The sequence below is a fragment of the Dermacentor albipictus genome, chromosome 1 (genome assembly GCF_038994185.2).
Source record: "Dermacentor albipictus isolate Rhodes 1998 colony chromosome 1, USDA_Dalb.pri_finalv2, whole genome shotgun sequence".
Taxonomy (NCBI): Eukaryota; Metazoa; Arthropoda; class Arachnida; order Ixodida; family Ixodidae; genus Dermacentor; species Dermacentor albipictus.
The window spans coordinates 303,482,339-303,507,964 of NC_091821.1; the positions used below are offsets into that span (position 1 = coordinate 303,482,339).

The 25,626-nt window shown below is 48.8% G+C and overlaps 1 protein-coding gene across 7 annotated transcripts in view; it reads left to right on the top strand.

Moving 5' to 3' along the window:
- The window catches only part of LOC139054481 (SH2 domain-containing adapter protein D), a 75,109-nt gene extending 62,128 nt beyond the window's left edge, over positions 1-12,981 (top strand). For 6 of the 7 annotated variants that reach the window (XM_070531513.1, XM_070531515.1, XM_070531510.1 and 3 more), the window contains 2 exons: positions 11,422-11,465; positions 11,752-12,981. In XM_070531513.1, the coding sequence (XP_070387614.1) occupies positions 11,422-11,465; positions 11,752-12,102 (395 nt within the window). In that variant the 3' untranslated portion in view covers positions 12,103-12,981. The remainder of the gene's footprint in view (positions 1-11,421; positions 11,466-11,751) is intronic. The other variant, XM_070531511.1, reaches the window with a different exon arrangement.
- Positions 12,982-25,626: the final 12,645 nt, after the last annotated feature.

The following is a 25,626-nucleotide window of genomic DNA, read 5'->3' on the forward strand; positions in this document are numbered from 1 at the left end:
GATGTGGTTGACAAAACTCTGGCAATGACACGTTGGGGTGAGGTGGGGGGGGGGGGGGGGGCGATAGGCTTCGGCATTGCCGGGGGGCTCAGCCCCCTCCGGAAGAGTACAAAGGGGGCTCAGGTCCCTGAACCCCCCCGCAGTTGGCACCTATGGTTCCATTACTTGCCAAATGCCACAGTGCTCATTAGAACTGTACCAATTCTCAGCAAGAAGAGCAAACACTGTGGAGGTCACCAGCACCGTATTTCTCTAGACTGTGATAACACCATCTGGGCAATCCAAGAGCATCCAGCCTCAAGCTTGGCACAAAGCTAGTGGGGACACTCTACTTATGTTCTCCCCTGCATGGCTCTCGCATCTTGTGTAATCCGGCTTCTCCCCATAGCTAAGTGCCAGTGGTGGTCATTGTGGTTGCAGCACATTACAAGAGATGGCCAGAGTGTTGCAATACTAACACCACCTAACGGCAGGGTTAGTCGAGCACGACAGGGAGCCCTTCCTCTTTGAAAGCCCTTCCTCTTTGGCTCGGGGTGGGCAAGCGGCGCAAATGTTCTTCGCGTGCGCCATTCCATGCTTCTGCGAGACCGTCTCGATAGGCCTAGGAGCAGGACACCAGAATGGACAAACACAACCGCTCGCATGACCATACACGCAAACAGGCGTTTGTGCCCAGCATGGGGCGAACATATTTGCTCAATATTGTCATATAGTAGTGATGGTGGAGAAGGCAACAATACTGGGAATGACGAAACTAGCTTTTTATTGGGCGAACTTGTGACCCCAAAACAAGCTACACTCAAAGAACAGTGACAGCGGCGAACACAGTTGGCGATCGTCGAAAATCTCATCAGTGGGTCAAGTGCGTCAGCTCTTATACATGAGCCATCGAACGTTCCAGAGTAATCGCTGGTGTCCGCATGTCTTCCAGAAAGTTCTACACCATTCGTGTCGCGCATACATGCAATCAGATTACACAAGGTTCGGCAACAACAGACTTGCGGATAGAACCATTGATAACATTCTAGAAACTTCCGATACATGCAGGCGAGTCCTGCGCTATGCGATAACATTTGTTAGGCGGTGAAATGTGGTCACCCGATAAACAAGATTACGTTTCAATGCCTCAGAAGAACTTTAGTTTGGCCTAGTTGGTGTTTACTAAATATCATATTGACCACAAGTAAAGACGGGGACAGCGGAAGAGAACACATAAACTTTTTTTTTTATAATTGGTTGTCCCGCTAGGCAGATGAGTGATCTTGTTTCCTGCGTTCTGTGCATGTTCTATTTGTCTATATATACCCATGGGCTGCCGTGAATAAACCAGTTGAAAGTTGTGTTCTCTTCCGCTGTCCCCATCGTTATTAGCGGTCAATATGATATGCGTAATGCCCCCCTCTCAAAGGGCATCGTCCTGATACTACAGGCATAACAGGAAACAAAAAGGACACTTATTAAACAAAAGTAACAAAATAACAAAGAAACAAAGTCCAAGGTAACATAGCCCCCCCCAAGAAAGCCCAAAGTTCAGCTGCTCCCAATGTTCACTAGCACTGGTCGAACGGCTTAAATCTCACAACATGGACTACTTCAGGTCGTGAGCGGCGCTGCTGTGACAGTGAAATGCTGTCTGGCACGACCTCATAGTCAAGTGCACCAATGTGTTGGATGATCTTGTAGGGTCTGAAATAGCGGCGTAGAAGCTTCTCGCTAAGTCCTCGTCGGCGTGCAGGGTCCAAACCCAAACACAGTCGCTGGGTCAGTACTTCACGTAGCATCGTCGAACGTTGTAGTTTCAGCTGTCAATCCTCTGCTGGTTCTTGATCTGCAGGCGGGCGAGCTGTTGGGCATCTTTGGCGGGCTGGGGCTAAGTGGCGACGTCAAGATTCTCTTCGTCGCAGATGTACAGCTGCATAACGTTGAGAGTAGTTGTTGGATTCCTGCTGTGAACCAGCTTGAACGGTGTGATCTGTGTTGTTTCTTGCACCACCATGTTGTAAGCAAAGGTTACATATGGCAAGACTGTGTGCCACGTCTTGGGCACAACATCAACGTACATTGCTATAATGTCGGCGAGGGTCTTGTTCAGGCGCTCCGTGAGACCATTGGTCTGCGGATGGCAGGCAGTTGTCCTCCTAAGGCTTGTCTGGCTGTTTTGCTTAGGTTAGCTGTTCTGTGAAGGCCATTCATCTGTCGGTGATGGGGGCTTCTGAGACACCATGTCGCAGCAGGATGTTCATGACGAGAAATTTCACCACTTCGCCTGCGATACCTTTCAGCAGAGCTTTAGTTTCAGCAAAGCGGGTGAGGTAGTCTGTCGCCACACCAATCCAATTGTTTCTGGATGATTACATTGGAAATGGTCCCAACAAATTCATCCCAATCTGCTGAAAAGGTCGGAAAGAAGGCTTGATTGACTGTAGTGATTCCGCTGGCCTTGTCGGTGGTGTCTTGCGTCGCTGACAGTCTCAGCATGTCTTGACGTAACAGGCGACGTCAGCGGTCAGGCACGGCCAATAATACCTTTTCTGTATTCTCGATAGCATCCGGGAAAATCTGAGTGCCTAGCGGTAAGATCGTAATGAAGGGCGTGCAGTACTTCTGGACGCAGCGCTGATGGAACAGCAAGAAGGTAGTTGGCGCAGACTGGTGAGAAGTTCTTCTTTACAAGCACGTAGTTTCAAAGCATAAACGAAGACAATCCGGGCTGAAATGATCTGGGGACAACGTCGGTATTCCCTTCTAAATACTCGACAAGGCCTTTTAGCTCCAGGTCTGCTCGTTGCTGTTCAACGAAGTCTTCCACGCTTATTATTCCAAGGAAGGCGTCGTCATCCTTGTCATCTTGCAGCGGCGGGTCATTGGGGGCGCATGATAGGCAATCTGCATCAGGGTGTTTTCGTCTGGACTTGTAGATTACAGTGGTGTCGTATTCTTGAAGTCTGAGGCTCCACCACACCAGCCGTCCTGATGGACCTTTAAATTAGCTAGCCAACACAATGCGCAATTCTAGCTGACGGCTTTGAATAGCCTGCCAAATAGGTAAGGGTGGAATTTTGCTGTAGCCCAAATGATGGCAAGGCATTCCTTTTCAGTCGTAGAACAATTGCCTTCCGCTTTTGACAGCTACCAGCTAGCATATTCTATCACTGGTTCAAGACCGTGTTTCCTCTGGACTAGGATGACACCGAGGCCTAGGCTACTGGCGTCACCGTGGATTTCGGTATCGGCGTCCTCGTTGAAGTGCGCAAGTACCAGCAGTGAATGCATGCAGCTTTTGAATTCTTGAGATGCGTCGGCCTGCGGTGTTTCCCATTCGAACTCGACATCACATTTGGTTAGATTTGTCAATGACTCAGCAATGTGTGAAAAGTTCTTTACAAAGCTCCTGTAGCAGGCACACATGCCAAGGAACCTACCCACTGCCTTTCTGTCGATAGGCTGTGGGAACTTTGCGATTGCAGCTGTCTTCTGCGGGTCAGGATGGACCCCAGATTAGCTGACAATGTGTGCTAGGAACAGAAGCTCATCGTAAGCAAAGCGGCACTTTTTCGGCTTCAGAGTGAGCCCTAATGACTTGATGGCCTCTACTACTGTAGCAAGCCACCTAAGGTGATCATCGAAATTTCCGACAAAGACAACGACGTCATCCAGGTAAACAAGACAGGTCTGCCACTTCAATTCTGCTAAAACCGTGTCCATGAAGCGCTGGAATGTTGCAGGCGTCGAGCACAGTCCAAATGGAGTAACCTTGAACTCATAGAGGCTGTCTGGCATGATGAAGGCGGTCTTTTCGCGATTTCTTTCTTCAACTTCTATTTGTCAATAGCCAGACTTGAGGTCCATCGATGAGAAGTATTAAACATTGCACAGGCGATCCAATGCGTCGTCTATCCGTGGGAGGGGGTATGCATCCTTCTTAGTAATCTTGTTCAGTCGACAATAATCGACGCAGAAACATAGGGTTCCGTCCTTTTTCTTCACCAAGACTTCAGGAGATGCCCACGGGCTTTTTGATGGCTGGATGATGTAGTCGCACAGCATTTCGTCGACTTGTTGCCTAATAGCTTCACGTACTTGCGTCGAAACTCGGTAAGGGCTCTGGCGGAGTGGTCAAGCGCACTCTTCAGTTTTATGCGATGCATTGTGACTAGCGACTCATGATGGAGTAATCGGCTCCTGTGTCTACTAAGGCGGTGACTGCGTGGCCGACGAGAAGTATGTTGAAGTCGATGGTTCTTTCGTTACAGTTAGGTCTTGGCATTAGATCACGGCTGTGTCGCGTTGACCTGTGGCTGGTACATGGCCTCGTCAGGTCATCTTTTGTCGGTGTATTCCTTGCTTCCAGACTTCGTTGGGACGGTGGCATGTCGTTGTTATGTCGTCGAGATAGTCTCTTCGTTGGCGGCGGAGGATCTTCGTCAGTTCAACGAACAGTAACCGCACCTTTATCGGTTGCTGCTTTTAGGTTTCCGAACATGGGCTGACGGACCTGCTCCAGGCGGGGCCAGTGTATGGACGGCGCTGCTGCGACAGGTAGCGGCCTGGTGACGGCGAACAGGACGGTGATTGAGGGCTCCACTGAGTAGCGGCGATGGAGTCTGTGATATCACAAGAATGCTCCTTAAGTTTTGAATTTTGGATGAGGCGCGTTGACAGCGAACCCTCTCAGTCCCAAGTCGTGGGATGGGCATCGGCAGTGCACATGGCCGGCTTCTCCACAGTGATAGCAGAGCGGGTGGTGGTTGGGGGCTCACCAAATGTCCGTCTTCCTTGGCTCGCTGCGCTGGGTGGCGGGTGGGCGTGCTGGCAGTGGCGGCGATGGACGACAGAATTGCGGCGTTACAGGGCCTTGGTTTGGGCAGAAAGGGGGACCTTGATGGCGGGCGACGGCGGCGTAGGTTATCACGTCACTTCGGGCACGGGAAGCAGCAATACGGGATGCACTTCAGAAACGCCCGGTGATTGCCGAAGTTTGTCCTTGACGATGTCAGTGACTGAGGACACCTGAGGTTGCGACAAAGGGCACATCATGTGCAGTTCCTCATGCGCAATGGCCGTGATGGTCTCTTGGAGGTCACCGGAGCCCAGTAATTGGATGACACACTGTGGCATGAGCACTTGGTGGTTATGTTGCCTAGTGCTCATTTCTAGAGTTTTCTCAATTGTCATTGCCTCTGTCAAGAACTCAGCTAAGGTCTTCGATGGGTTGCAGATCAGTCCGGTGAAAAGTTCTTGCTTTACGCCTCACATCAAGAAGCACACCTTTTTTTCTTTGAACATTTCCAGGTCGGCGTTGTGGAAAAGATGGGTCATCTCTTCCGTGAAGATGGTGATGGTCTCATTGGGTAGTTGCCCTCCCATCTCCACCAGAACTTTAGCCCTGTTTTTTCGGACAATGCTCATGAACGTCCTCAGGAAGTTATTGCGGAACAGGTCCCACATTGTAAGGGTGAACTCCCGGTTCTCGAACCAAGCCGTCACAGCATCTTCCATGGAGAAGTACTTGTGTCGTAGCTTATCCTCAGAGGTCTAGTTGTTGAAGGTCGAGATCCTTTTGAAGGCTTTGAGCCAGGTTTCTGGATCCTCCAACATAGCTCCACGGTTGGTAGGGGGCTCTCTGCGTTGTTGAAACACGATGGGGGACGCTGAAGCTGCCACTGTGGTTGTTGAGCTGGCCACAGTCTTCCTGGTTGTACCAGGCAGAAGTCCATGCTCTGGGGGCAGTCCTTGCAGTCTGCAGCTAGCTCACTGGTCTTGGGCAATGTTGGTCTTGTCCTCGGGCATTGGGCTTGGATTGCAGCTTTGTGGTGGCGTTCGGTGCATGAATGCACTAGCACCTCCACCAGATGTCACATAGTAGTGATGGTGAAAGAAGCAGCAATATTGGGAATTATGAAACTAGCGTTTTATTGGGCGAATTTGTGCCCTCAAAAACAGGCTACACTCAAGGAACGGCGACAGCCACGAACTCATTCGGCGATAGGTGAAAATCTGATCAGTGGGTCGAGCGTGTCAGCTTCTATACATGAGCCATTGAACATTCCAAAGTAATCGCTGATGCCCGCGAGTCTTCCAGAAGGTTCTATTCCATTCGCATCGCGCATACATGCAATCAGATTACACAAGGTTCGGCAACAACAGACATCAGATAGAACCATCAATAACATTCTAGAAACTTCCGATACTTGCCGGCACATCCTGCGCTGTGCGATAACATTTGTTAGGCGGTTATTTCTTCCAGCGTATTGTGACCATGGCCAAAGCAGGGAGGAAGATACTGGACCACCTGGGAATAGAACGCTCGAACGAGGTGGAGAAGAAGCTCCCCATCCCCAAAGAGGTCTGACGCCAGACCAGAATCGACCCCATACCGGAGAACATGAATCCCGAGTTCAACAAGAAAAGAAGAGCGGCAAGGGCCAAGGCTCTCATCTACCAGCACGCCAACGACAAGCACGCGCGGTATGTGGACACGGCCGAATACCAACCAAACGCCTTCGCAGCGGTCATCATAGAGCCGTCAACCGGTGCCACGAGGACGGCAGTGAGCGTGGGATGTGCCGGAGCGGAACAAGCGGAGGAGGTAGCCATCGCCCTGGCCATCACCGACGCAGACTGCCACACGGTGCTGAATGACTCGAGACAGGCGGTGCGAAACTTCGCCAAAGGCCAAATCTACAGCAAGGCCAAGCGCGTACTGCTAGCGGCCAAACTACAAGACAGAAAAGTAAGACTCAAGTGGTTCCCGACGCACGCAGGCGACGCGTCGGAACGCAATGAGAACCACAACGAGACGGCACACACAGGGGCGCGAGCACTAACCAACCGTGCCCCAGCGACAGACCATCCGACGTGGTTCGAAACCGGGTACCACATGACAGACTACAACGAAATCGCGAAGGCACCTGGCTCGCAAGACTCTCCCACCCCCGCACCCGAGGCTGAGTCAAGCAGAGGCGGTACTACTGAGACAGCTCCAGACCGGATCACTACCGAGCCCGGGACTGATGCACATGCATGTACCCTGAGACATATCCGACCGATAAGTGCAGAGTCTGCCGGAGGGAGGCGGCAGGTTACATGCACATCTTGTAGGACTGTGTTAAAAATCCAGAAGAAGCAAAATCAAGAACAATCCCACCTCGGCTCGAGGCAGCCGCAAAGAGCTACAACCAAGACGAACAGCTCTGGGCCGTCCAGCAGGTCCTCGGGTCGCTCAAAAGGCAGGGACCTAGCGAGCCGGCAACAGCGAGCAGAGACCTGCGCCGAGTAACGGCGACTTCGTAGATGACGTAGGCCCTCATAGAGGCAAGCGGGCGCCCAGCTGCAGGCACAAATAAAGTTGGCTCCAATCCAATCCAATGTTAGGCAGTGAAACGTGGTCACCCAATAAACAAGTTCATGTGTCAGCATCCAGTCGCAGTGAGTCAGAGTTCCTAGATTTGTCATGCACCCATCGGTATATTCTGTGGATAGCAATTCGGCTAGCAGGCATTAGTGTACGAAAGGTGCAATAAATGCCTTTGTGATTGTTTGTACTACTGTGTTGTCGTTCCTTTGTCCCAAGAGCACGTGTGAGACCCCCACATCTGGCTGTCCAACGTGAACATCTTGGGGTATCGGGCGATAGCTTTGACAGTTTTTCTTTGTTTGAACTGAAGCGTAGGCCTAGTGGAGATTTTGCGGCGTGCTTTCTTGAGCGAGGTAATGGTTGTTGTAGTGTTTTTGAACTTTTCAACATGCTAAGCCTTTTCGCAAGTGTTTTTTAATGACATTTGTCGGTGCGAGAGCCATGGGGTCTCCATCCTGGGAGAGCGAGGCTTAGTGCCCGCAGAGCATTGGCAGGCCTGAAGCGAGTGAGTACTGACGCCTTGGAGGTCGTCTGAGTCTCCTATGTAACTAGCTTCTTTCATTTCTTTGATGAAGTCATGGCTCTGGGAGCCGAGTGGCCGCAGGCCACAGGTGCTGCTGCAGGCTGTCTGGTATTGTGGCCTGTACTAGATTCGTCGGATGATCCTACGGCTGTCAAGCAGATGTAGGGGTCGTCGAACTACTTCGCCGCTGCCACCATTTGAAGAAGTCGAAGGTCGTAGAGATGAATTCGGTTGACAGGATTTTATGCGAAGCATATTACGAGGGCTCAACCCAGCTCCTCAGGCGCGGCGGTGACCATGAAATCACGTGACACCGTGACGTCACGACAGAGGAGAAGTGGCTTTGGCTCAACTCTTGCAAGACGGGCTGGGTGGGAATCGAACCAGGGTCTCCGGAGTGTGGGACGGAGACGCTACCACTGAGCCACGAGTACAACGCTTCAAAGCGGTACAAAAGCGCCTCTAGTGAATGCGGTGTTGCCTTAGAAACGCGCTGTTTCTAAGGCGTGCGTCTCTTGCTCAGGCGCACATTTCGTTGCCGCGCCGAACGCTGCTTTGCTCGACGCTCACCGCGTCCAATGCGGGGCGCGTAGTCGCTGCCCTGTAGCCCATTGTCTTACACCCCTTGGCGGATCGACGGGAACGCTGTCGCGTTCCACTCTTGAAGGCGAAGAAGTAATGCATGAGTTGTTTCTTCGTCTAGCCGAACCAAATATAGCCAAGCAACAGCAGTTCACCAGGCTAAACAGTGGTTCAACAACTAAAATAAAGGCTAGTATGCTTTGCATCCTGGGCTTAACCTTACCTAAGCCACAGCCATTTTATTTACATATTTTACATTTTAAGACAAGACATACATTGGCAGTCTAGCGCGACTCCCATATGGAGCCCGCAAGATTAACATTCAGCAAACAGCATTCGAGCACACAGCTCACTACTATATTTTGAGCATAACAACGAGCACTCGGCTCCCAATGACGAGCACGACACGAGCACACTCTAGCAGCCGGCAAACGCTGCTTATAAGCTCTCCGCTTGACGTCATCGTTCGGCGTGGATGGAGTCCGATTGGTCGGAAACGTTCGTCCAATTATTGTAAACTTGCCGCCGCCCCGCAGTACGGCCCACACACACTAATGCACACAAGTTCGAGCGCACACACACAAAGGCTCCAGAGCCGACGTCAGAGGGTTTTGTAGAACTCTCGGTGCAGCATAGCTCGCGGTGCCGCATAGCTCTCAGTGTCGATGACCGAGGGCTTCGTAGAACTGTGCTCCGTCCCGGGTGGCGCGGCGGAGTACCACATTCCTGAGCTGACCGCGCGCCACGTGGCTGCCGGTCATCCACAGTTCTCGGAAGGGCGCCTCGTCTGGTGGGCTTGGAACACGTGCAGCGGGCTGAAAGCTGGCACGTTGCCACTCCATACGGCCATTCCTAACACCTGGCACTGGGCGCTCTGACACCGTCTGGGACAGTGGGCACCATCAACTCGGATGCTGTGTGCACCGAGCGGGGTAGGACCACCTCACAGAGCTGTCTCCACGCGGCTGCCTGTTTTTCACCCGTTTTGTGGTGCTTTTGGATGCCGGATGTCAGGGTAGCAGCTCTTTAAGCCTAAGGCTTTATGAAGCTGCCTGCCGACGTGGAGGGACACAACAGGGTAGATTGTGGCGTTGAGGTGTCGCACTTTGATACCTCATTCTAGTTAGCCTCGCGTGAATTTAGATTGCTCATTCAACTCAAGAAAGCAAGCTTTGTTCACGTGAACTAAGCATCTAAGTAGCCGTCCAATTTTTTGCTAGCCGAGTTAAACATCGTACCACGTGGGCGACATGCATGCAGAATTCCTCTCCTTTGCACTACTTTAGTGTTTGTCGAATGCATTGAGTGCATGCAGCAGGAGCGGAGTCTCCCCCGAGTTGCTGTCACCTGCACATTGTCTACGCTGCTGCCCCAACTGACCGCAGGCAAGGAAGATGCCTGTGGCCGGTTAGGTGCAGCGACTTCGGCGGCCGTCTGTGGCTCGCAAACCACAGCGGCTGAGAAAAGAGCTGGAAGTCACCAATGGCTACTGCTGCTCTTGCCAGCAGGGCGCTTCGGTGCAAGCGATGCTTGCTCTTGCCAACTACTACTTCGCTGTTTCCTGGGATCTTGGCCTGGAGTGGTGCCGTCGAGTCTGCAGAGGTGCTGTTGGGATCAATGAATGCCAGTGCTATACCTCAGAGACATTGTCGGCACGCATGTTGTGGTCATTAAAACATCTTTTCGGGTTAGTTGGTGCATACTTGATTTGAAAATTATAACAGCGCTAACACATGCAACCACAAAGGAACGAAAGGAAAAAAATTGTCTCGTCTTTGTTCCTTTGTGGTTGCATGTGTTAGCGCTGTTATAATATTCAAATCATGTTATGGCCAGCACGTGGACATCCTCGGTGTGGCCACTGCTGCATGTACTACCTCTTTTTTGCAAAGCATGCATTGATGTTAGACAGTGTGACATGTTTCACCGGAGTATGTAGTGACTTAAGGTTGGGGGGGGATGTGGGGATGCTAGACTGATGTTTTCCCCAGATGGCTCTTACATCTCCTGTAATTCGGTTTCTCCCTATAGGTAAGCACCGGTGGTGGTCAGTGTGGTTGCAGCACATTACGAGAGGTAGCGAGAGTGTTGCAGTGCTAACGCCACCTAACGGCAGGGTTAGTCAGGCGTGACAGGGAGTAGGCTCTTCCTCTTTGGTTTGGGGTCAGCAGGCAGCGCGGGCGATCTGTGCGTGCACCAATCCATGCTTCTGCGAGACCGTCTCGAGAGGCCTAGAAGCAGCCTAGAAGCCTAGAAACACGGTCATTCGAATGTGCCACCATTCGCATTTGTTCTTGCAACTAGCTGGGATGTTCTTGTTTGAGTGCTTGGATAACGGCTCTGGCTTTTGGCTCAAGGTCACGCAAAGATCGCCGACAATGGGAGCTAAGAGCATTTCATGCTTAAACATTTATATTAGGATTTTTTTATATTGCAATTGAACCATGCAGCAGCCTAGCAACGCTGACTGGTGACAAAATGAAGTATTTTCTGCATGGTCAATGTGCACAGTGTACGCATGGTCTCATTTTTGCATGCAAGTGGTCAAACAAAAACGCCCTTGCACAGCGGTGCATCTGCATCGCAGTACTTGCTTTTAGCAAGTTTAGTCGGAACTAGTTCCCCAAGCAGGCCACATCAGTCACAACAAAGCATCTGAAAGCATCACTAAGATGCAAAAACAGTAGGTTGCTTGTCAGTCATCCCAAGTTTGATGCTGCTTCTGTGCTTTGTCGAAAGGTAAATCATCGTTATTAATGCACATTTCTGTCTTCCAAAAGCTGTGTGCTGTTCTACCCTCTCTCAGCCTTTGTCATGTTTGCGGAATCTTCACTGATTTTAATGTTCACAGGTAGGCAGGTATGGTTTAACCATATTGGCCCCCTTACTCTTAGTTGCTGTGATAAACTAAGAATAACTGAACAACCACATCATTGTCTCAAACACTTTCTGCTCCCAGGTGCTAGCCTGAGCCGTCCACTGCCTCCGGTGCCGCCTGTACAGGTGAGCCTATATGTTGGGGCTTGTCTCTTTTGCTTGGTGTTACTGTAGGAGCCACATCTATATTTTCCATGTCATAGTACAAGCGAAATGTGCTTGTACTCTCTATTTGCAAAAATGACTGTGGCGCCATTAGTTGGACATGCTCCCTTGCCAGAAGGCTAGGTTTGCAATTTTATAAAGTGTCTGAAAGCTCAGATTAAAGCTAGGGGAGATACGTGCAGCTGTCAGCAGCCACGCATCAAAGACATTGTTTTGCCAGTACACAACTGCACCATCGCCTATGCAGCAGCAGGAGGATCCTGGTGGGGACCCACCGTGGCTGGTACACGTGGAGCGTGCCGAAGCCGAGCGCCTCCTGTCAGGTGCCCGTGATGGCAGCTTTGTGGTGCGACCAAGCCGTGGGGAGGCACCGTTTGCCCTCAGCCTGCGCTTTGGTGGCCGGCCGTTTCATTTGCGGGTGAGGCGGCGTGCCGATGGGCGCCTGGCACTGGGCAGTGAGAAGCCGCGCGAGCGCAGCTTCGACTCGCTCGTGCAGCTTGTGGAGCACCACTGTCGTGAACCCATCCTGCTGACATCACGGGGCCGCCCTGCAGGTCGCACCACACTTGCCCCACCTTCGCTCACCTGTCGGTCTTGATAGCCATGCGATTCAGTGTCCGACCTGTTGGAGCCAGAGCTAGTGTTTGTCCATCACTCGCCGTCTCACTTGTTCACTGCCTTTACACCTGCATGAAAATTACATACTACACCATAAGTGCAGTGAACGCCTCGGGCCAGGCGCTTGCAGTAAGCAGTTTGATGAGGGAGCTGCTCGGTGCTGGCCATGATGGCACTCAAAAGTCTGAGATGCTAGTTTGTCCAGTGCAGAATAACCACTACTGCATTTCACATAAGAGTCAATCCACTAACATTCCTTGGACGGAAGATCCCAGCTTCAGAAGTGGGCTGGATTTTTGTCACACTTTTAACGCCCACCAGCCAGCATGGTTGTCCTGTACCAAGATTTGCTGCTCAGACATGCAAGCACTACTGCCAACAGTCTGCTGTGTTAAGTACTTCATTTGTCTTTGCTATGGCTGGTATCATCGGTGCCCTACCTTCGGCTTTAGCATTTTTGTGTGGCTGTAAAAAGGGGTGCATTTTATTTTTGTTTATTAGTTTCATTTGTTTGTTTGTTTTTCACTGTTTCCAAGTGGTAATAACACATTTTTTAATTACGCTAATGACCTCTGTGATTAAGGTAAGTGCAGTATAACAAAAATCTTCCTTCATGGCCCACTGCATTCTGGGACTTGCAACATACTCAGTAGATTGCCTCTCAGTACTCGAATACATAGTGATTGATGACTTAATCTTAAGAAAATATTGTGCATGCTTAGAAAAGACACCCTGTGGTGCTGTATAACAAGTGGCCCAACAGAATGTGTTCAAGAAGGTACTGCAGCGTTATAATTGCTGAAGTGCTCATGTATAATGCCTACTCGTGAAGAATAATAAAAGTGTGTTGCCCTTCTTGCATAGATTTTTTTATTGTAGTAGCAATTATATGCATGCTCCAGGTGCATTTCTGCTGCCGCCGTGAGGTTCCATATAAAGTCCAAGGGCGATGAAATTGTCACCGTACGCTGTATGTGCGAGTTGAAAGCATGCGAGGTTGAGCCGGCGAACACGACTCAATCTCTCGAGCACGAGAGAGCAAGGCGGGCCGGAAGTACACCCTCTCCTTTCGCGTGCCCGAGGGAAGGGGGAAGATATGGCGGCCGTGCAGCCGCCATATCTTGAAAGTGATCTGCAACATGACCAAAGTGCACGCCTGCGCGGGCCTCATCTTCGAAGCAATTGGCGATGTTTGCAAAGTGTGCATAGGGCCAGTAGCTTCGTATGCCCTGTGTTTTTGATGTTTCATTCACGTTGAAGCAAGAGATGCACCAAGGTCAATTACTCGCTGCTGCTGCCGCGATTCCTCATTCCAGCATTTTGACTGTTGAGTTTCCACTCTCATCGGGCAAGATGTGTTCATGTTTACCTGTGCACGTGTGACATCGTGCTTGTTAATTTAGTTCAAACATGTTGGTGGGCTAGTTGGCTTGAATCCGTGATAGAATGTTTAAGCACAACAGAACGAGGACGTAGAAAGAAACACGCACACTGAGACAGCACTGTTGTCTGTGTATCTGTTTCTTTTTACGACCTCATTCAGTCTTGCTTACACATTCTATCATTGTTAATTTAGCTAGTAATCAAATGTTTACAAGTTTATGCGGCTGATAAAACAACTATCCTTACTTTGTATAGCTATCTACTAATTTGCTATCGCAATCATTGCTTTGTCTTTCGGGCAACATTGCGACTTTTTTTTAAATAGATGTTTTACACTACTGCATTGCGTACTATGCCTGGTTGTAGCTTTGTACATTTTGTGTGAATTGGTTTGTGGAGTTAGCATGGCACTTTAGTGTGTGCCATGGCTTTAGCAAGATTGAAATGTTGTTATGCTTCCATGGTGGGTGCATGATTAGGAGACACAAGGAAAGACAACAACTTAGGTGCTGCAGCAAATGAAAACTTGATTGTGGAAGGGGACTACATATGCAAACAAAAACAAATTTTTTGCACATGCATTTTCATGAGTCTGTGTGCTGATTCTGGCAAGAGATGCAGCACAGAATTTGCAAACTTTAAAATTATTTTCAGTCACTGTGGCCATTTTGCATGTGAAATTGTAGAAGCTTACAGTATGCTTCACATAACTTTATGCACAATGGCAGCCTGCAGTATCGCAATAGCAAGCTGTGAAGTTGCCATTTTTGGTTTTATCTTCCTGTGAGAGGTCTTGATGCACACAAGATACATGCAAGTGTGTGTATACTGCTTTTTCTTTCTTGTATGCACCTATAAGTGCCATAACGTTGTTAGATTCTTCGCTTGTTAGTAGAGCGTATCCTGGTCGTGCTCCCATCACAAGAGCAATGGCTGCTTTCATTTCTCATGGGGGAAAGAACATTAAATTATGGGGTTTTACGTGCCAAAGCCACTTTCTGGTTATGAGGCATGCCATAGTGGGGGACTACGGAAATTTGGACCACCTGGGGTTCTTTAACGTGCACCTAAATCTAAGTACACGGGTGTTTTCGCATTTCGCCCCCATTGAAATGCAGCTGCCGTGGCCGAGATTCAATCCCGCGACCTCGTGCTCAGCAGCCCGGCACTATAGCCACTGAGCAACCACGGCAGGTATTTCTCGGGGGATGTAGGTTTCATGATGCAGAAGGTGATCATGCAGGATTTTTTAGCATTCATTTGAGCTTGCTCGGACATCTTTTGTTCTGCTACATGAGACCACGAAACAAGTAGCAGCATTGCAAACAAGCGAGCAAGCTGGAATGAGTGCCAAAATGTCACGATCTTCCACTCCCATCTGACCGACTGCCTCCTGCATTATGACACCTACATCTCGTGGGAAATCGAACCAAAAACAGTTTGCAGAAAAGCTGTTACAGATAAACCCACCTATAATGATGTTTCACGCTCTGAAGTTATTTAATATAAGTGGTTTGATATATCCACAATTAGCTATAATGAACATTTATGAATGCTTACTGATAAGTTCATTGTAGATAATGGAACAAAAACTGCACGTATGGTGCTGAAACCCCATGGCGACCTGACTTTCGCAGCAACAAACTTAGACAGCAAACCAGTGGCATCTGTAGCTCCCTATCACGTTATGCAGTGTATTGCGTGCTACCTGGTTATGTACAAACATGCTGTCCACCATGCTCTGTTGCATGATTTAAAAAAAAACATGCTCTGAAAGCATATGCACAAAAGAAGAAAAAAGAAAGCCACTGCAGGAGCTTTTATTGCACAGGCTTGAGGGGCTTGAAGTTGGATATATATAATGTGAAGTTCCTTTAAGGATTTGCTTTGCTTTGATATTGCTAAATAAGTTTTGCATTTTGAGTATTTACTGTACCAAGGTTTGTTATAACAGGGTTTGACTGAATAGCACGTACAGGTGCCAGTTACTTCTGTCAACTGAAAATTTAGATTCTCCACATTTCTTACGTCTTCAGAATCGTTAAAAGCATACAGCTGCGGTACAAACTGATAATTCGCAATTATTCAGAACTTTGTCAAGTTTACAAAGAGTAGACCCCATGCAAAAGCTTTCTGCAGGAACATCATAAATTTCATTTTTGTCTGGTTTTTTTGTATTTCATTTCTTGTCTATTAAAAATAAGTTGGAAAGCACCAAACTATCCAGACATATTGTGAAAAAGATGTAGTGGGGCCGCAACATTCATATGGAGATGGATTACCAGCGAAACTATTTTTAGGCCGCACACGTGGGTTGCATATATGGGCTGCATACATTATGAAATCATACCGTATTTACTCGATTCTAAGCACCCCCTTTTTTTCATGATCGCGATGCCCAAAGTGAGGGGGCTGCTTAGATTAGAAAAATCTAGAATGCCCTCCCCCCCTCCCACTTGTCGCTGCAACATCACGACGAGATAGGTGCGAGAAATAACATTTTATTTTGCAAACATCCAAAAGAAAGATTGGTCCAGACAGTGAGCCCACCGCTTGTGCAGGATGCTCAGTCACCATCACTGCCACTCGAGTTCGTCGCACCGCTTGAATCGCTGCTCTCGGTTTGCCACAGCAGGTCGTCTTCCGTTCCGTCGAAGTTGTTTGTGATCGAGCAATTCTTAAATGATTTGATCACAACGTCCACTTGGATCCTCTTCCACGTGTCCGAAATCCACTTTGCGATGGTTGATAGGGACGCTTTCTGCAGCTTTTCTGTCGGCGTATTCTTCCGGTCAGGGTTTCGCACCCACTCTTCGTACTCCTGTCGGAGATTGGCTTTGAAGGGTTTGTTGACTGAAACGTCGAGGGGTTGCAGCACTGGCGTCATGCGACCTGGAATCACAACCACGTCGCCATTGATGTTCCAAAGCTTTGTCTTTACCTCCGGAGTCAGATGGCCACGAAACGCGTCCAACAAAAGCATCGACCGCGTGCCTGCAGGTCCGCCGAGCAATGAATCCAGAGTGAGCAAGCGCGTTTGGCAACCATGGCTACGCTATCTTTCTAGGAAATAGGGGGGTGCTTAGATTCGCATGCAAACTTTTTTCCTAACCTTCTCGCGAAAATAGAGGGGGGGTGCTTAGAATCGCGAAAATATGGTACTTTTTTTTAAATACGGCACTACACTATGCCGACGCAAGTGCCGCCACAGTCACCGCATCTCCCATGCATCTGCTGCAACTGCTGCTGCAGTTGCACCAGCACCTTTGACGTGCGTGGCATTGTAACCACAGAAGTGCATGCCACGTGTACAGGTGCCTTTGCCACACTCATTCCCCCTATCCCCTACCCATCTCCATTGCAGCTGTATCCTTGCCACACACTTTCCCCTCCCCCTACCCATCCCCATTGCAGCAGCGCCATCGCCACACTCTTTCCCCCCACCCCTACCCATCTCCATTGCAGCTGTGTCGTTGCCACACACTTTCCCCTCCCCCTACCCATTTCCATTGCAGCAGCGCCATCGCCACACTCTCCCCTATCCATCTCCATTGCAGCTGTGTCGTTGCCACACACTTCCTCTCCCCCTACCCGTCTCCATTGCAGCAGTGCCATCGCCACACTCTTTCCCGTCTCCATTGCAGCAGTGCCATTGCCACACTCTATCCCCTCTCCCCTACCCATCTCCATTGCAGCTGTGTCATTGCCACACACTTCCCCTCCCCCTGCCCACCTCCATTGCAGCAGTGCCATTGCCACACTCTTTCCCCTCTCCCTACCCGTCTCCATTGCAGCAGTGCTGTTGCCACACTCTTTCCCCTCTCCCCTACCCGTCTCCATCCATGTCCACACGCCATGTCCCCGATATGGACGTAAGCCGCTCAGAGTGCCTCCTCTGGGAAATCATGCGGGGGATGCCATTCCTGTCCACGTGCCATGTTCCAGATATGGATGGAAACCGCCCAGGATACACCTCCCCCCCTTTGGGGACGCATGCGGGGGATGCATACAGGGGCTAGAGGTAAACAGTTTTGCTGTAATATGCTTAATGTAAGAATATATTGAAAAACAAAAGTGAAGCCGCTACATGGCAACATGACTTAGAGAACAAACATCCAGCCATTTGCCTTCCAACTTGAACGTTTTGCTAGAACACTACACATATTACTCAAACTTGCAGCGTAGGTTTAATCAGAAGTGTCTCAAGATATATGCGACGTGTTTCAAACATAATTATGTTCATCAGTGCTCTTGCTCTTTATGTGCTATCTTGGTGTGTACAATAATGCACACAGTGCCTCAAAGCAATCCCAGTAAAAAAAATAAACATTGGGATTTTCAATCGGTCTATCAATTGGACTATTTGCGATATACATGCTAAAAAAAATTTCTTGCAGTAACTCCTCTGGCGGTTGTCTAAGTACTGTTAGATATGGAGCTGTTTCCTGCGATTACTTCGAGTTCCCCAAACCACTTCGAAACGCAGCACAGCTAATTGAGGAATGCAGAAGCAGGAAAGCACATTCCAGAGGAGCACCAGACAAATGCAAACAAGTTTGCGGCCCCCAGGTCGTGCGCCGCCGGGATTAGAAGGGGCTGTCGGACAATAGAGCCCAATCATCACCCCTCTTCGACTTTGAAGAAGGTATTTGCCACCACTGCGGAGCCGAGCCACCGGGAGCAGGTGGGCCCTTGTGCAATGGAGCATGAGCGCCCCCCCTCCTTCTCCACCTTAGAAGTGGATTGCGATTCTGCGAGGCAAGAGCGCAGGAGGATCAGGTGATCAAGAGAGGAGGACCAGGCGCCGACTCCCTTCGCCGGGTATGACACCATCGCACGGGCGCCTACCATTGGCGGAAAGTGGCGTCATCTGAGCGGACTCTCCCATTGGTCGAACATGACGTGACTTCCAATGCTCGAAGGGTTTATAAGAAGCCTTCCAGAGAGACCTGAGCATTCTGGACAGTCCCTGAGTCCCTGATTCACCTCTCTCGAACTTCTTGCCGCGGGCCGCAGCGTCCGAGTTGCTGCCGGCCCGTAATGACTGTACGACTGTTAATTGACGCTCACCTCTCTGTAAATAGTGTAAAATAAAACCTCCCAAGTTTGGTTTTCATCCCGACGTCTGCCCTTCAACCCCTACATCTGGTTGGCAGCGGTTGGATCGCCTCCGAATGCAACAGCTGGTGGCAGCGCTACGAATCAACCTTCGTCGAGAGAGATCGTAAGGAACCAGGAAGAGCGAAGAAGAGAGAGCCTTCGTCAAAAGAGGTCCGAAGAAACTGGGAGTAGCGAAGAAGGAGCGAGCCTTCGACCCAGGGAGTCCGGAGGAAACGGGAACAGCGGACAAATGAACCGGATGGCAGGGTGCTGCAACCGTAAGTGAGCGCGTGGTTTTTTTCCTTATGATTCGCCAGACTCAATTGTTGTGTGTTCATTTTGATAGTTCTGGGAATTGGGAGTTTGTTGCATTGTGTGTTTGCACAAATTAATTAAGGAAAACAGTTTTAACCACCCGTCGGGCAGCTGCCATGGATCTTAGAAGGTTGACGAGGTTAGACTTGTTGTTGGTGTGCGACGATTTGGGAGTTGAGGCGGACGAACGGATGAAAACGCCAGCTATCATAAAGGCGATTAACGATAGTGGCAATGATGGCAAAAGCATTGAGCTTGCTTGGGAGGTGATACAGGAGCCACGGGAGCATGTGCGTCGTGTACGTTTGCGAGAGCGTCGTGAACTTAAGAGTGAGAGTAAGCGTGAAGAACGCGAGAATGAACGGAAGCAGGAGCTTCAAGAACTTACTCAGGTGTGAGCGTCACGGACGTGAGAATGAACGCGAACGCGAGTATCAGGAACGTAAGCTTGAGCGTGAGCAAAAGTATGAGAGAGAGAAGGCAGCACTGATCAAAGAGATACAGCATTGTGATCAGTTATTGGCACAGAGACAACGGCTGTCTGAGAATTCTGTAGGTAGTACAGAGCGAAAGAATGAGGAAGCATTTAGCAGATTTTCGCCAGAAGCCGATGAGAAGAGTAGTGCCTGTGAGATTGGCTGCCGATTCATAAGTGAAGGGGAAAGGCTAGCCGCTAACGATGCCTTAGTGGTAACAGAGGCCGTTAAAGGCCGCAAGGAGAGCGACGAGGTGCTGTGCCAACAGATGACTGTAGAGACAGCTAGGCCAGCTGCGAACAAATTGGCACAGTTACCGCGTGTGTGCGTCGCTGGTAATGTTAGCGAGGTTGCTAGCGAAGAAAAGGGTACTGTTGACGCGACAGATGCGAGCACCCATGTCAGGTCAGATCTGCGTGCAGAAGTGAAGTGCGAACTGGACGATGCAGTTGAGAGTAGTTCTCGGGATGGCGAGCTCCATAGTCCACGAGAGAACAACTGCATTGTTCAGGGATCGGTGCAGCTCTCCGCCAGTCTAGATGGCCTAGATAGGGATGATTCAGTTGTTAATCATTCGGACTGTGCGCGTGAGACAGCGATCGATACCGACGGGCTGTGTGCCGATGCACAGCGTGAGCTGGGCAATGTAGTAGAGGGCAGTTCGCAAGAGTGCGAGTTGTCTAACTCGAGTAAAGCCTGCTGCATTGTTCCAGAGTTGGTTGAGCTGTCCGCCAGTCGAGGCAGAGCGAGTGTTGATTTAAGTGAGAATCACTCAGACTGTGCGGGTAAGAGACCGATCCGGGCCGACGAAATGTGTACCGGCCAGCACGAGGCACGAGAAGGCGACATGAAGGCGAGTGCAAAGAGAAAGCGCCGTAAAAAGAAGCGCGGTAAAGACGGAAAGTCGGTAACTAATGTAACGCCGCCAAAGATGGCGAGAAACCCAAATGGGCAGGGCGCGAGGAAAAAGATGCGGTCGTCTCGGACGATGTTGACGCATCGAAAACGTTCAAGCCACCGGTCAAAGGGGGACCGCGAAGAATGTTCTGCACGGACGCGGACAAAGGGCACGAGGCAGTTAAACTCCTCGTCGTTCCGTAGTTCTTTTCACAGCTCAGCGTGCAGTTCGAAGAAACACAAGGTGGCAGGACAAGACCAGGTGGGGAGTAGCGACGCGGTCAATCAAGTTTGTGTTGAAAGCCGGGCGCGAGGACGCAAATTGGCAGGAGACCGTAACGTCTTGGGGGAGCTGATAGTGAATCAGCCCTTTTGTTGTCTCTCGGCAGCCAGAGTAGCTTTGAAACTGCGACCACCCCTGGTTCGACTAAAAGTATGAGTCAGTCGAAAACATTTGGAAAGGGAGGCCAAGAGCGCTTCCGTAGAAATGTAAGTGTTTTGTTTTATTTTTGAGCATCAGAAAGTTTTCGCGATTTGAGACTAGGATTTCTTTCAAGGTGTAAGGTATGAGCTTTGTTTATGTTTTGGTTTGAGAAAGCTCCGAGATTTGAAAGATGCGTTTTAAGTAAACATGTAGTCTCGCGAGATGCTCATTAATAAGTAGATAGGTTTTTTTTTGTGTGTGTGTGTGAGTAACCTGAAGGTCAAGGTTATCGTCGAAAAGCCTATGGTAAAGCGCGTGTGTTATTTAACCTTCTTTCTTTTTAAGTGTTTTTGAATTTTCTAAGGTTAAGCGCGTAGATTTTCAGTGAGTGCATGATTTGCACTGAGAAGCGTTCTTAGTTCCATTAGCGCATGTCCTGTGTGGACGGAAGGAAGCAGATTTATGACTGGGTTGCTCGTGTGTGTTGAGGGCAGCCGTATTCTGACTTCTCTGATAAGTATGCGTGGAACGAGTTATTAAAAGACGCATTATTTTAAGGGTTCTGTGGAGTGTGTAAGTCCCGCAAGTTTAATTGTTCGTTTATGTCACGTGTCCTGTAGGACTTTCAGGGAAGAAACGTGAGTAAGCGTAAATGAAAAGTTTGCCTACAACGCAAGCACGCGTTCTGTTTATTGACCACAAGGCTAGTGCGCTTGTGATTACGTACTTGTGAGGTTGACCAGATTGTTCAGTGGCACCAATACGTGCAATAAGTACGCCACTGCGATAGATTGGAAACATGCTGATCGTGTAGTTAGGCCACTTAAGTTATGTTCGGCTGTTTTCATTTGTTGTTTGCATCGTCAACGACCCTTTTGTTTTGCAACAACAATAGCACTCTGGTCTTGTCGGCAATCGAGAAGAAATGAATGGCTGTTTGGAAGGGTGGTTGGAACTGTTTTGTCAAAATTGGGGAAATAAAAAGATCAGGGTTCATTTTGACTCAGTAATAGCCTGGCAAGTCAGGGGTGAAGAGCCTGCGCTTGCACGTGGTGCAGCGCTGTGTTGTTTTGTTTGTTTGACGTCTGTTCTCCAGGGCCTAGGATCCCGAAGTTTGTCAAACGAGGCTCGACCCCAGTACCCTGCAGCTTCTATCAGCGTTCCTCATGGCCAGCGAATTGAGTTCACCGGCCATTCAGAACAACCGGGGCGAGGACGAGCTGTTAGGTATGGCGCCGTTTCCTGAGGCTACTTCGAGTTCCCCAAACCACTTCGAAACGCAGCACAGCTAATTGAGGAATGCAGAAGCAGGAAAGCACATTCCAGAGGAGCACCAGACAAGTGCAAACAAGTTTGCGGCCCCCAGGTCGTGCGCCGCCGGGATTAGAAGGGGCTGTCGGACAATAGAGCCCAATCATCACCCCTCTTCGACTTTGAAGAGGGTATTTGCCACCACTGCGGAGCCGAGCCACCGGGAGCAGGTGGGCCCTTGTGCAATGGAGCATGAGCGCCCCCCCTCCTTCTCCACCTTAGAAGTGGACTGCGATTCTGCGAGGCAAGAGCGCAGGAGGATCAGGTGATCAAGAGAGGAGGACCAGGCGCCGACTCCCTTCGCCAGGTATGACACCATCGCACGGGCGCCTACCATTGGCGGAAAGTGGCGTCATCTGAGCGGACTCTCCCATTGGTCGAACATGACGTGACTTCCAATGCTCGAAGGGTTTATAAGAAGCCTTCCAGAGAGACCTGAGCATTCTGGACAGTCCCTGAGTCCCTGATTCACCTCTCTCGAACTTCTTGCCGCGGGCCGTAGCGTCCGAGTTGCTGCCGGCCCGTAATGACTGTACGACTGTTAATTGACGCTCACCTCTCTGTAAATAGTGTAAAATAAAACCTCCCAAGTTTGGTTTTCATCCTGACGTCCGCCCTCCAACCCCTACAGTACATGTAAGCATTGTGGCACTTGCTCATTTCCACGCAGCCCTGTGTTAGTATCAATGTTGTCAAACTTGATTCGACCAGTATAAACCCTTATCGGTCGTTGTGAACCTTATCAGATTAGATCTGACCCAGATCAACCCTTATCAGTTGTTATCAACCTTATTTGACTCGGTCAGAGCCTTATCAAACCTTATCAGTTGGTATCAACCTTATTACAATCCAACCAATCCTTATCAACATTATCGGACTTGATCCTTCCGGAACCGACCCTTATCAGTGCTTATTCACCTTATCAAAATTGCTCGGACCATTGCAAGCGCTTATCGCTCCTTAGCAACTTCTCCATCTGCATCGAACCATTATCAACCATTATGAGACTCGTATAACCCCTCACCACTCCTTATAATCTTTATCAACTCATTGACTGCTTAACTCTGTTTTGCGCAATGTAATGTGCATGACGCCTCGGAGACAGTGGCATTTTGATTGGTGAAGGAGCACCCCAGTGGAAGACGACCGAAATGCATTGAGCATGTGGCGTGTTCAACATTAAATTTTCTCAAAGTCAGGTTTATCCTGATATCTACAATGCTCTCAATCGGCTCTACATGTGGTCCTAGACATTGCTTTTATTCCACCATCACCAAATCTTTCAACAAAGCCTTCATAGAAACTGTTCTCCTTTGACATTTTGTTTGTACCGCCGGCACAAAACGTTTGTGTGGTTCAGCTATATACACCTTGTACAAGCGTAGGTATTTAGCCCTATTTAACAAAACATCCGCTAAACCATGGGTAAGACACTTGACTTCTGAGTGCAGGGTCATAGGTTTGAAACTCATCACTAATAATGTTTTTTTTTCCTTTTGAATTTGTTTTGTTTTGTACATTAAGTTCTTTATAGCGATTCATCTTACATGACAGATGGATTCGTTTCCTCATTGGGGTATGCATAGAAAAGCTTACACATTTAAAAAACATAGTTCGATTTTAAAACTGATATGGCATTAATATAATTGAAACTCCTTTCGAGGAACTTGCTCATGCGTGAACACACTATGGCAATTTTCTTCAGTGACATCACACCATTCAGCACTTTACTATGAGATACAAGACATGTGATATATAAGTAAGCAAAATTCGGTTGACAAAGTTGGGCCAACAGTTCAAGAGAAAGTTGTGAACACAGATTTTTCACTTTACAAAAAGCTAAATACTTCTTTTCATTAATCACACCAAAATACAGAGATCCTTTATTTGAATACTCACATTATAGTTATGCTATTGTTATCAACAATTTTGTTCTTTCACAGGATTACTCAACCAGTGACTTTCAGTTGGCGCGCTGAACCCCAATGACGTCCAAGTGGAACCAATTGGACATCATTATGGAGGTCCAATTGGAACTAATTTGGTCCCATTGGAAAACCCAAATGGACTGTTCTCTTTTTGTCTTATCTTTTTTATTCTTTACTGGCACAGTAAATTACTTTGGGTGCACTGAGACTTGCCAATATTTTTCCTAGGATTTTGAGGACCATTCAAAACAAAAAAAAAATCATTTTTGCCTGAAAGGCAAAGCATTTATAGTGAGCAAATTATTAGACAGCCACATAAAGTAGGGTTCCTAGACTTATTGGCCATACAAATTGCAGTAAACCTTTGCTTACTTATTAAATTGACGAGCATGGTGTTGTGTACACACATACAAATATAAACAGATGCCAGTGAATGACCACGAGCGTTTGCTGTCACAATGCCGGCCTGATGAACAGTGCCAGCAGCGGGGAGTGAACGCTTTATGCTGCCATATTGCTTCACCTAGAGCTCGTCTCCAAAACTTGAGATTATGCGAGCTACAACAATAGACGTATGGGTAGACAGCATGCATGAAGGCGAGCAGTCTGTCTCCACTCGCTCAAACTGTGCTCCTTCCACAGATTACCTATAGTAATATACGGTGCCTGGGCTTCATATACGGACAGCCATGTGCTGCTACAGGCCTGCTAGAGAAAGAGGCATGTCATCATGTTACTGAACCGCCTCTCATTCTATCACTTGCACATGCATTTCTCCAATATTGGGCGCATAGGAAGATGGCACGCATCAAACCACTATTAACATAATAGCATTAAGGGCCCGATGTGGCAGAAAATCCAACATAGGCGTCCCGCATTCAGCATCGACTGTCGTTTCGGCAAAAATTACTTCGAAGCACGCAGGCCCTCCATGTAGCTCAAGGAAGTTACTGAACTAATCGAATTTCTCAAGGTAAAATATGTCAGAAAAATCATAAAGTACAACTTACACACAACCTACAGACATGATAGCGTCAGATTGTAATTTGAATATACGAAAAAACATAATTTCATTACACGGAAACTTGAAACACAAACACCTTTCACAAATCTCTGGCCATAAGGTTCTTTGCAACAGCTCCAGATGGCACTCTCCTCCTCTGCATCGTGGCCCACGCAAGGGGCCGCGTTTCTACCAGAAAGCTTGCCTTTTCCGGTAAACATTACGGTTAGTTAAGCTGCAATAGCCGGGAAGCATGAGGAGCAATCAAAGATCTTTGAATGCTGCCACATTCCACTCTCAAAGGCGGAGCTTTAGCGTGCTCCAAACCTTTCTTCTCACCGTAGCACGCTTAACTTTGCTTTGTGCCCGCACGTGATAGGATATCTTATTGCATTTGAACTCTATAAGGAACATCATGGCAGCGCCAAAAATTTGCCTGGGGTGTTTATATAATATTTTGCTAATCGCAATAAAATAAAATCGGCAGTTCCAGCAGAAGTGTGAAGCATGGCTAGCAATAGCAAAGTTTAGCGTTGTGTTTGAGTTCCTTGGAAGATAGGATGTCCGATACATAAATTACTAATCGGAACTCTCTAGCGCTGCGATTGTTCGGCTAGCTATCATGAGAATGATATGGTTAGTGAGAAGTGGTCTTTGCAGTACATTC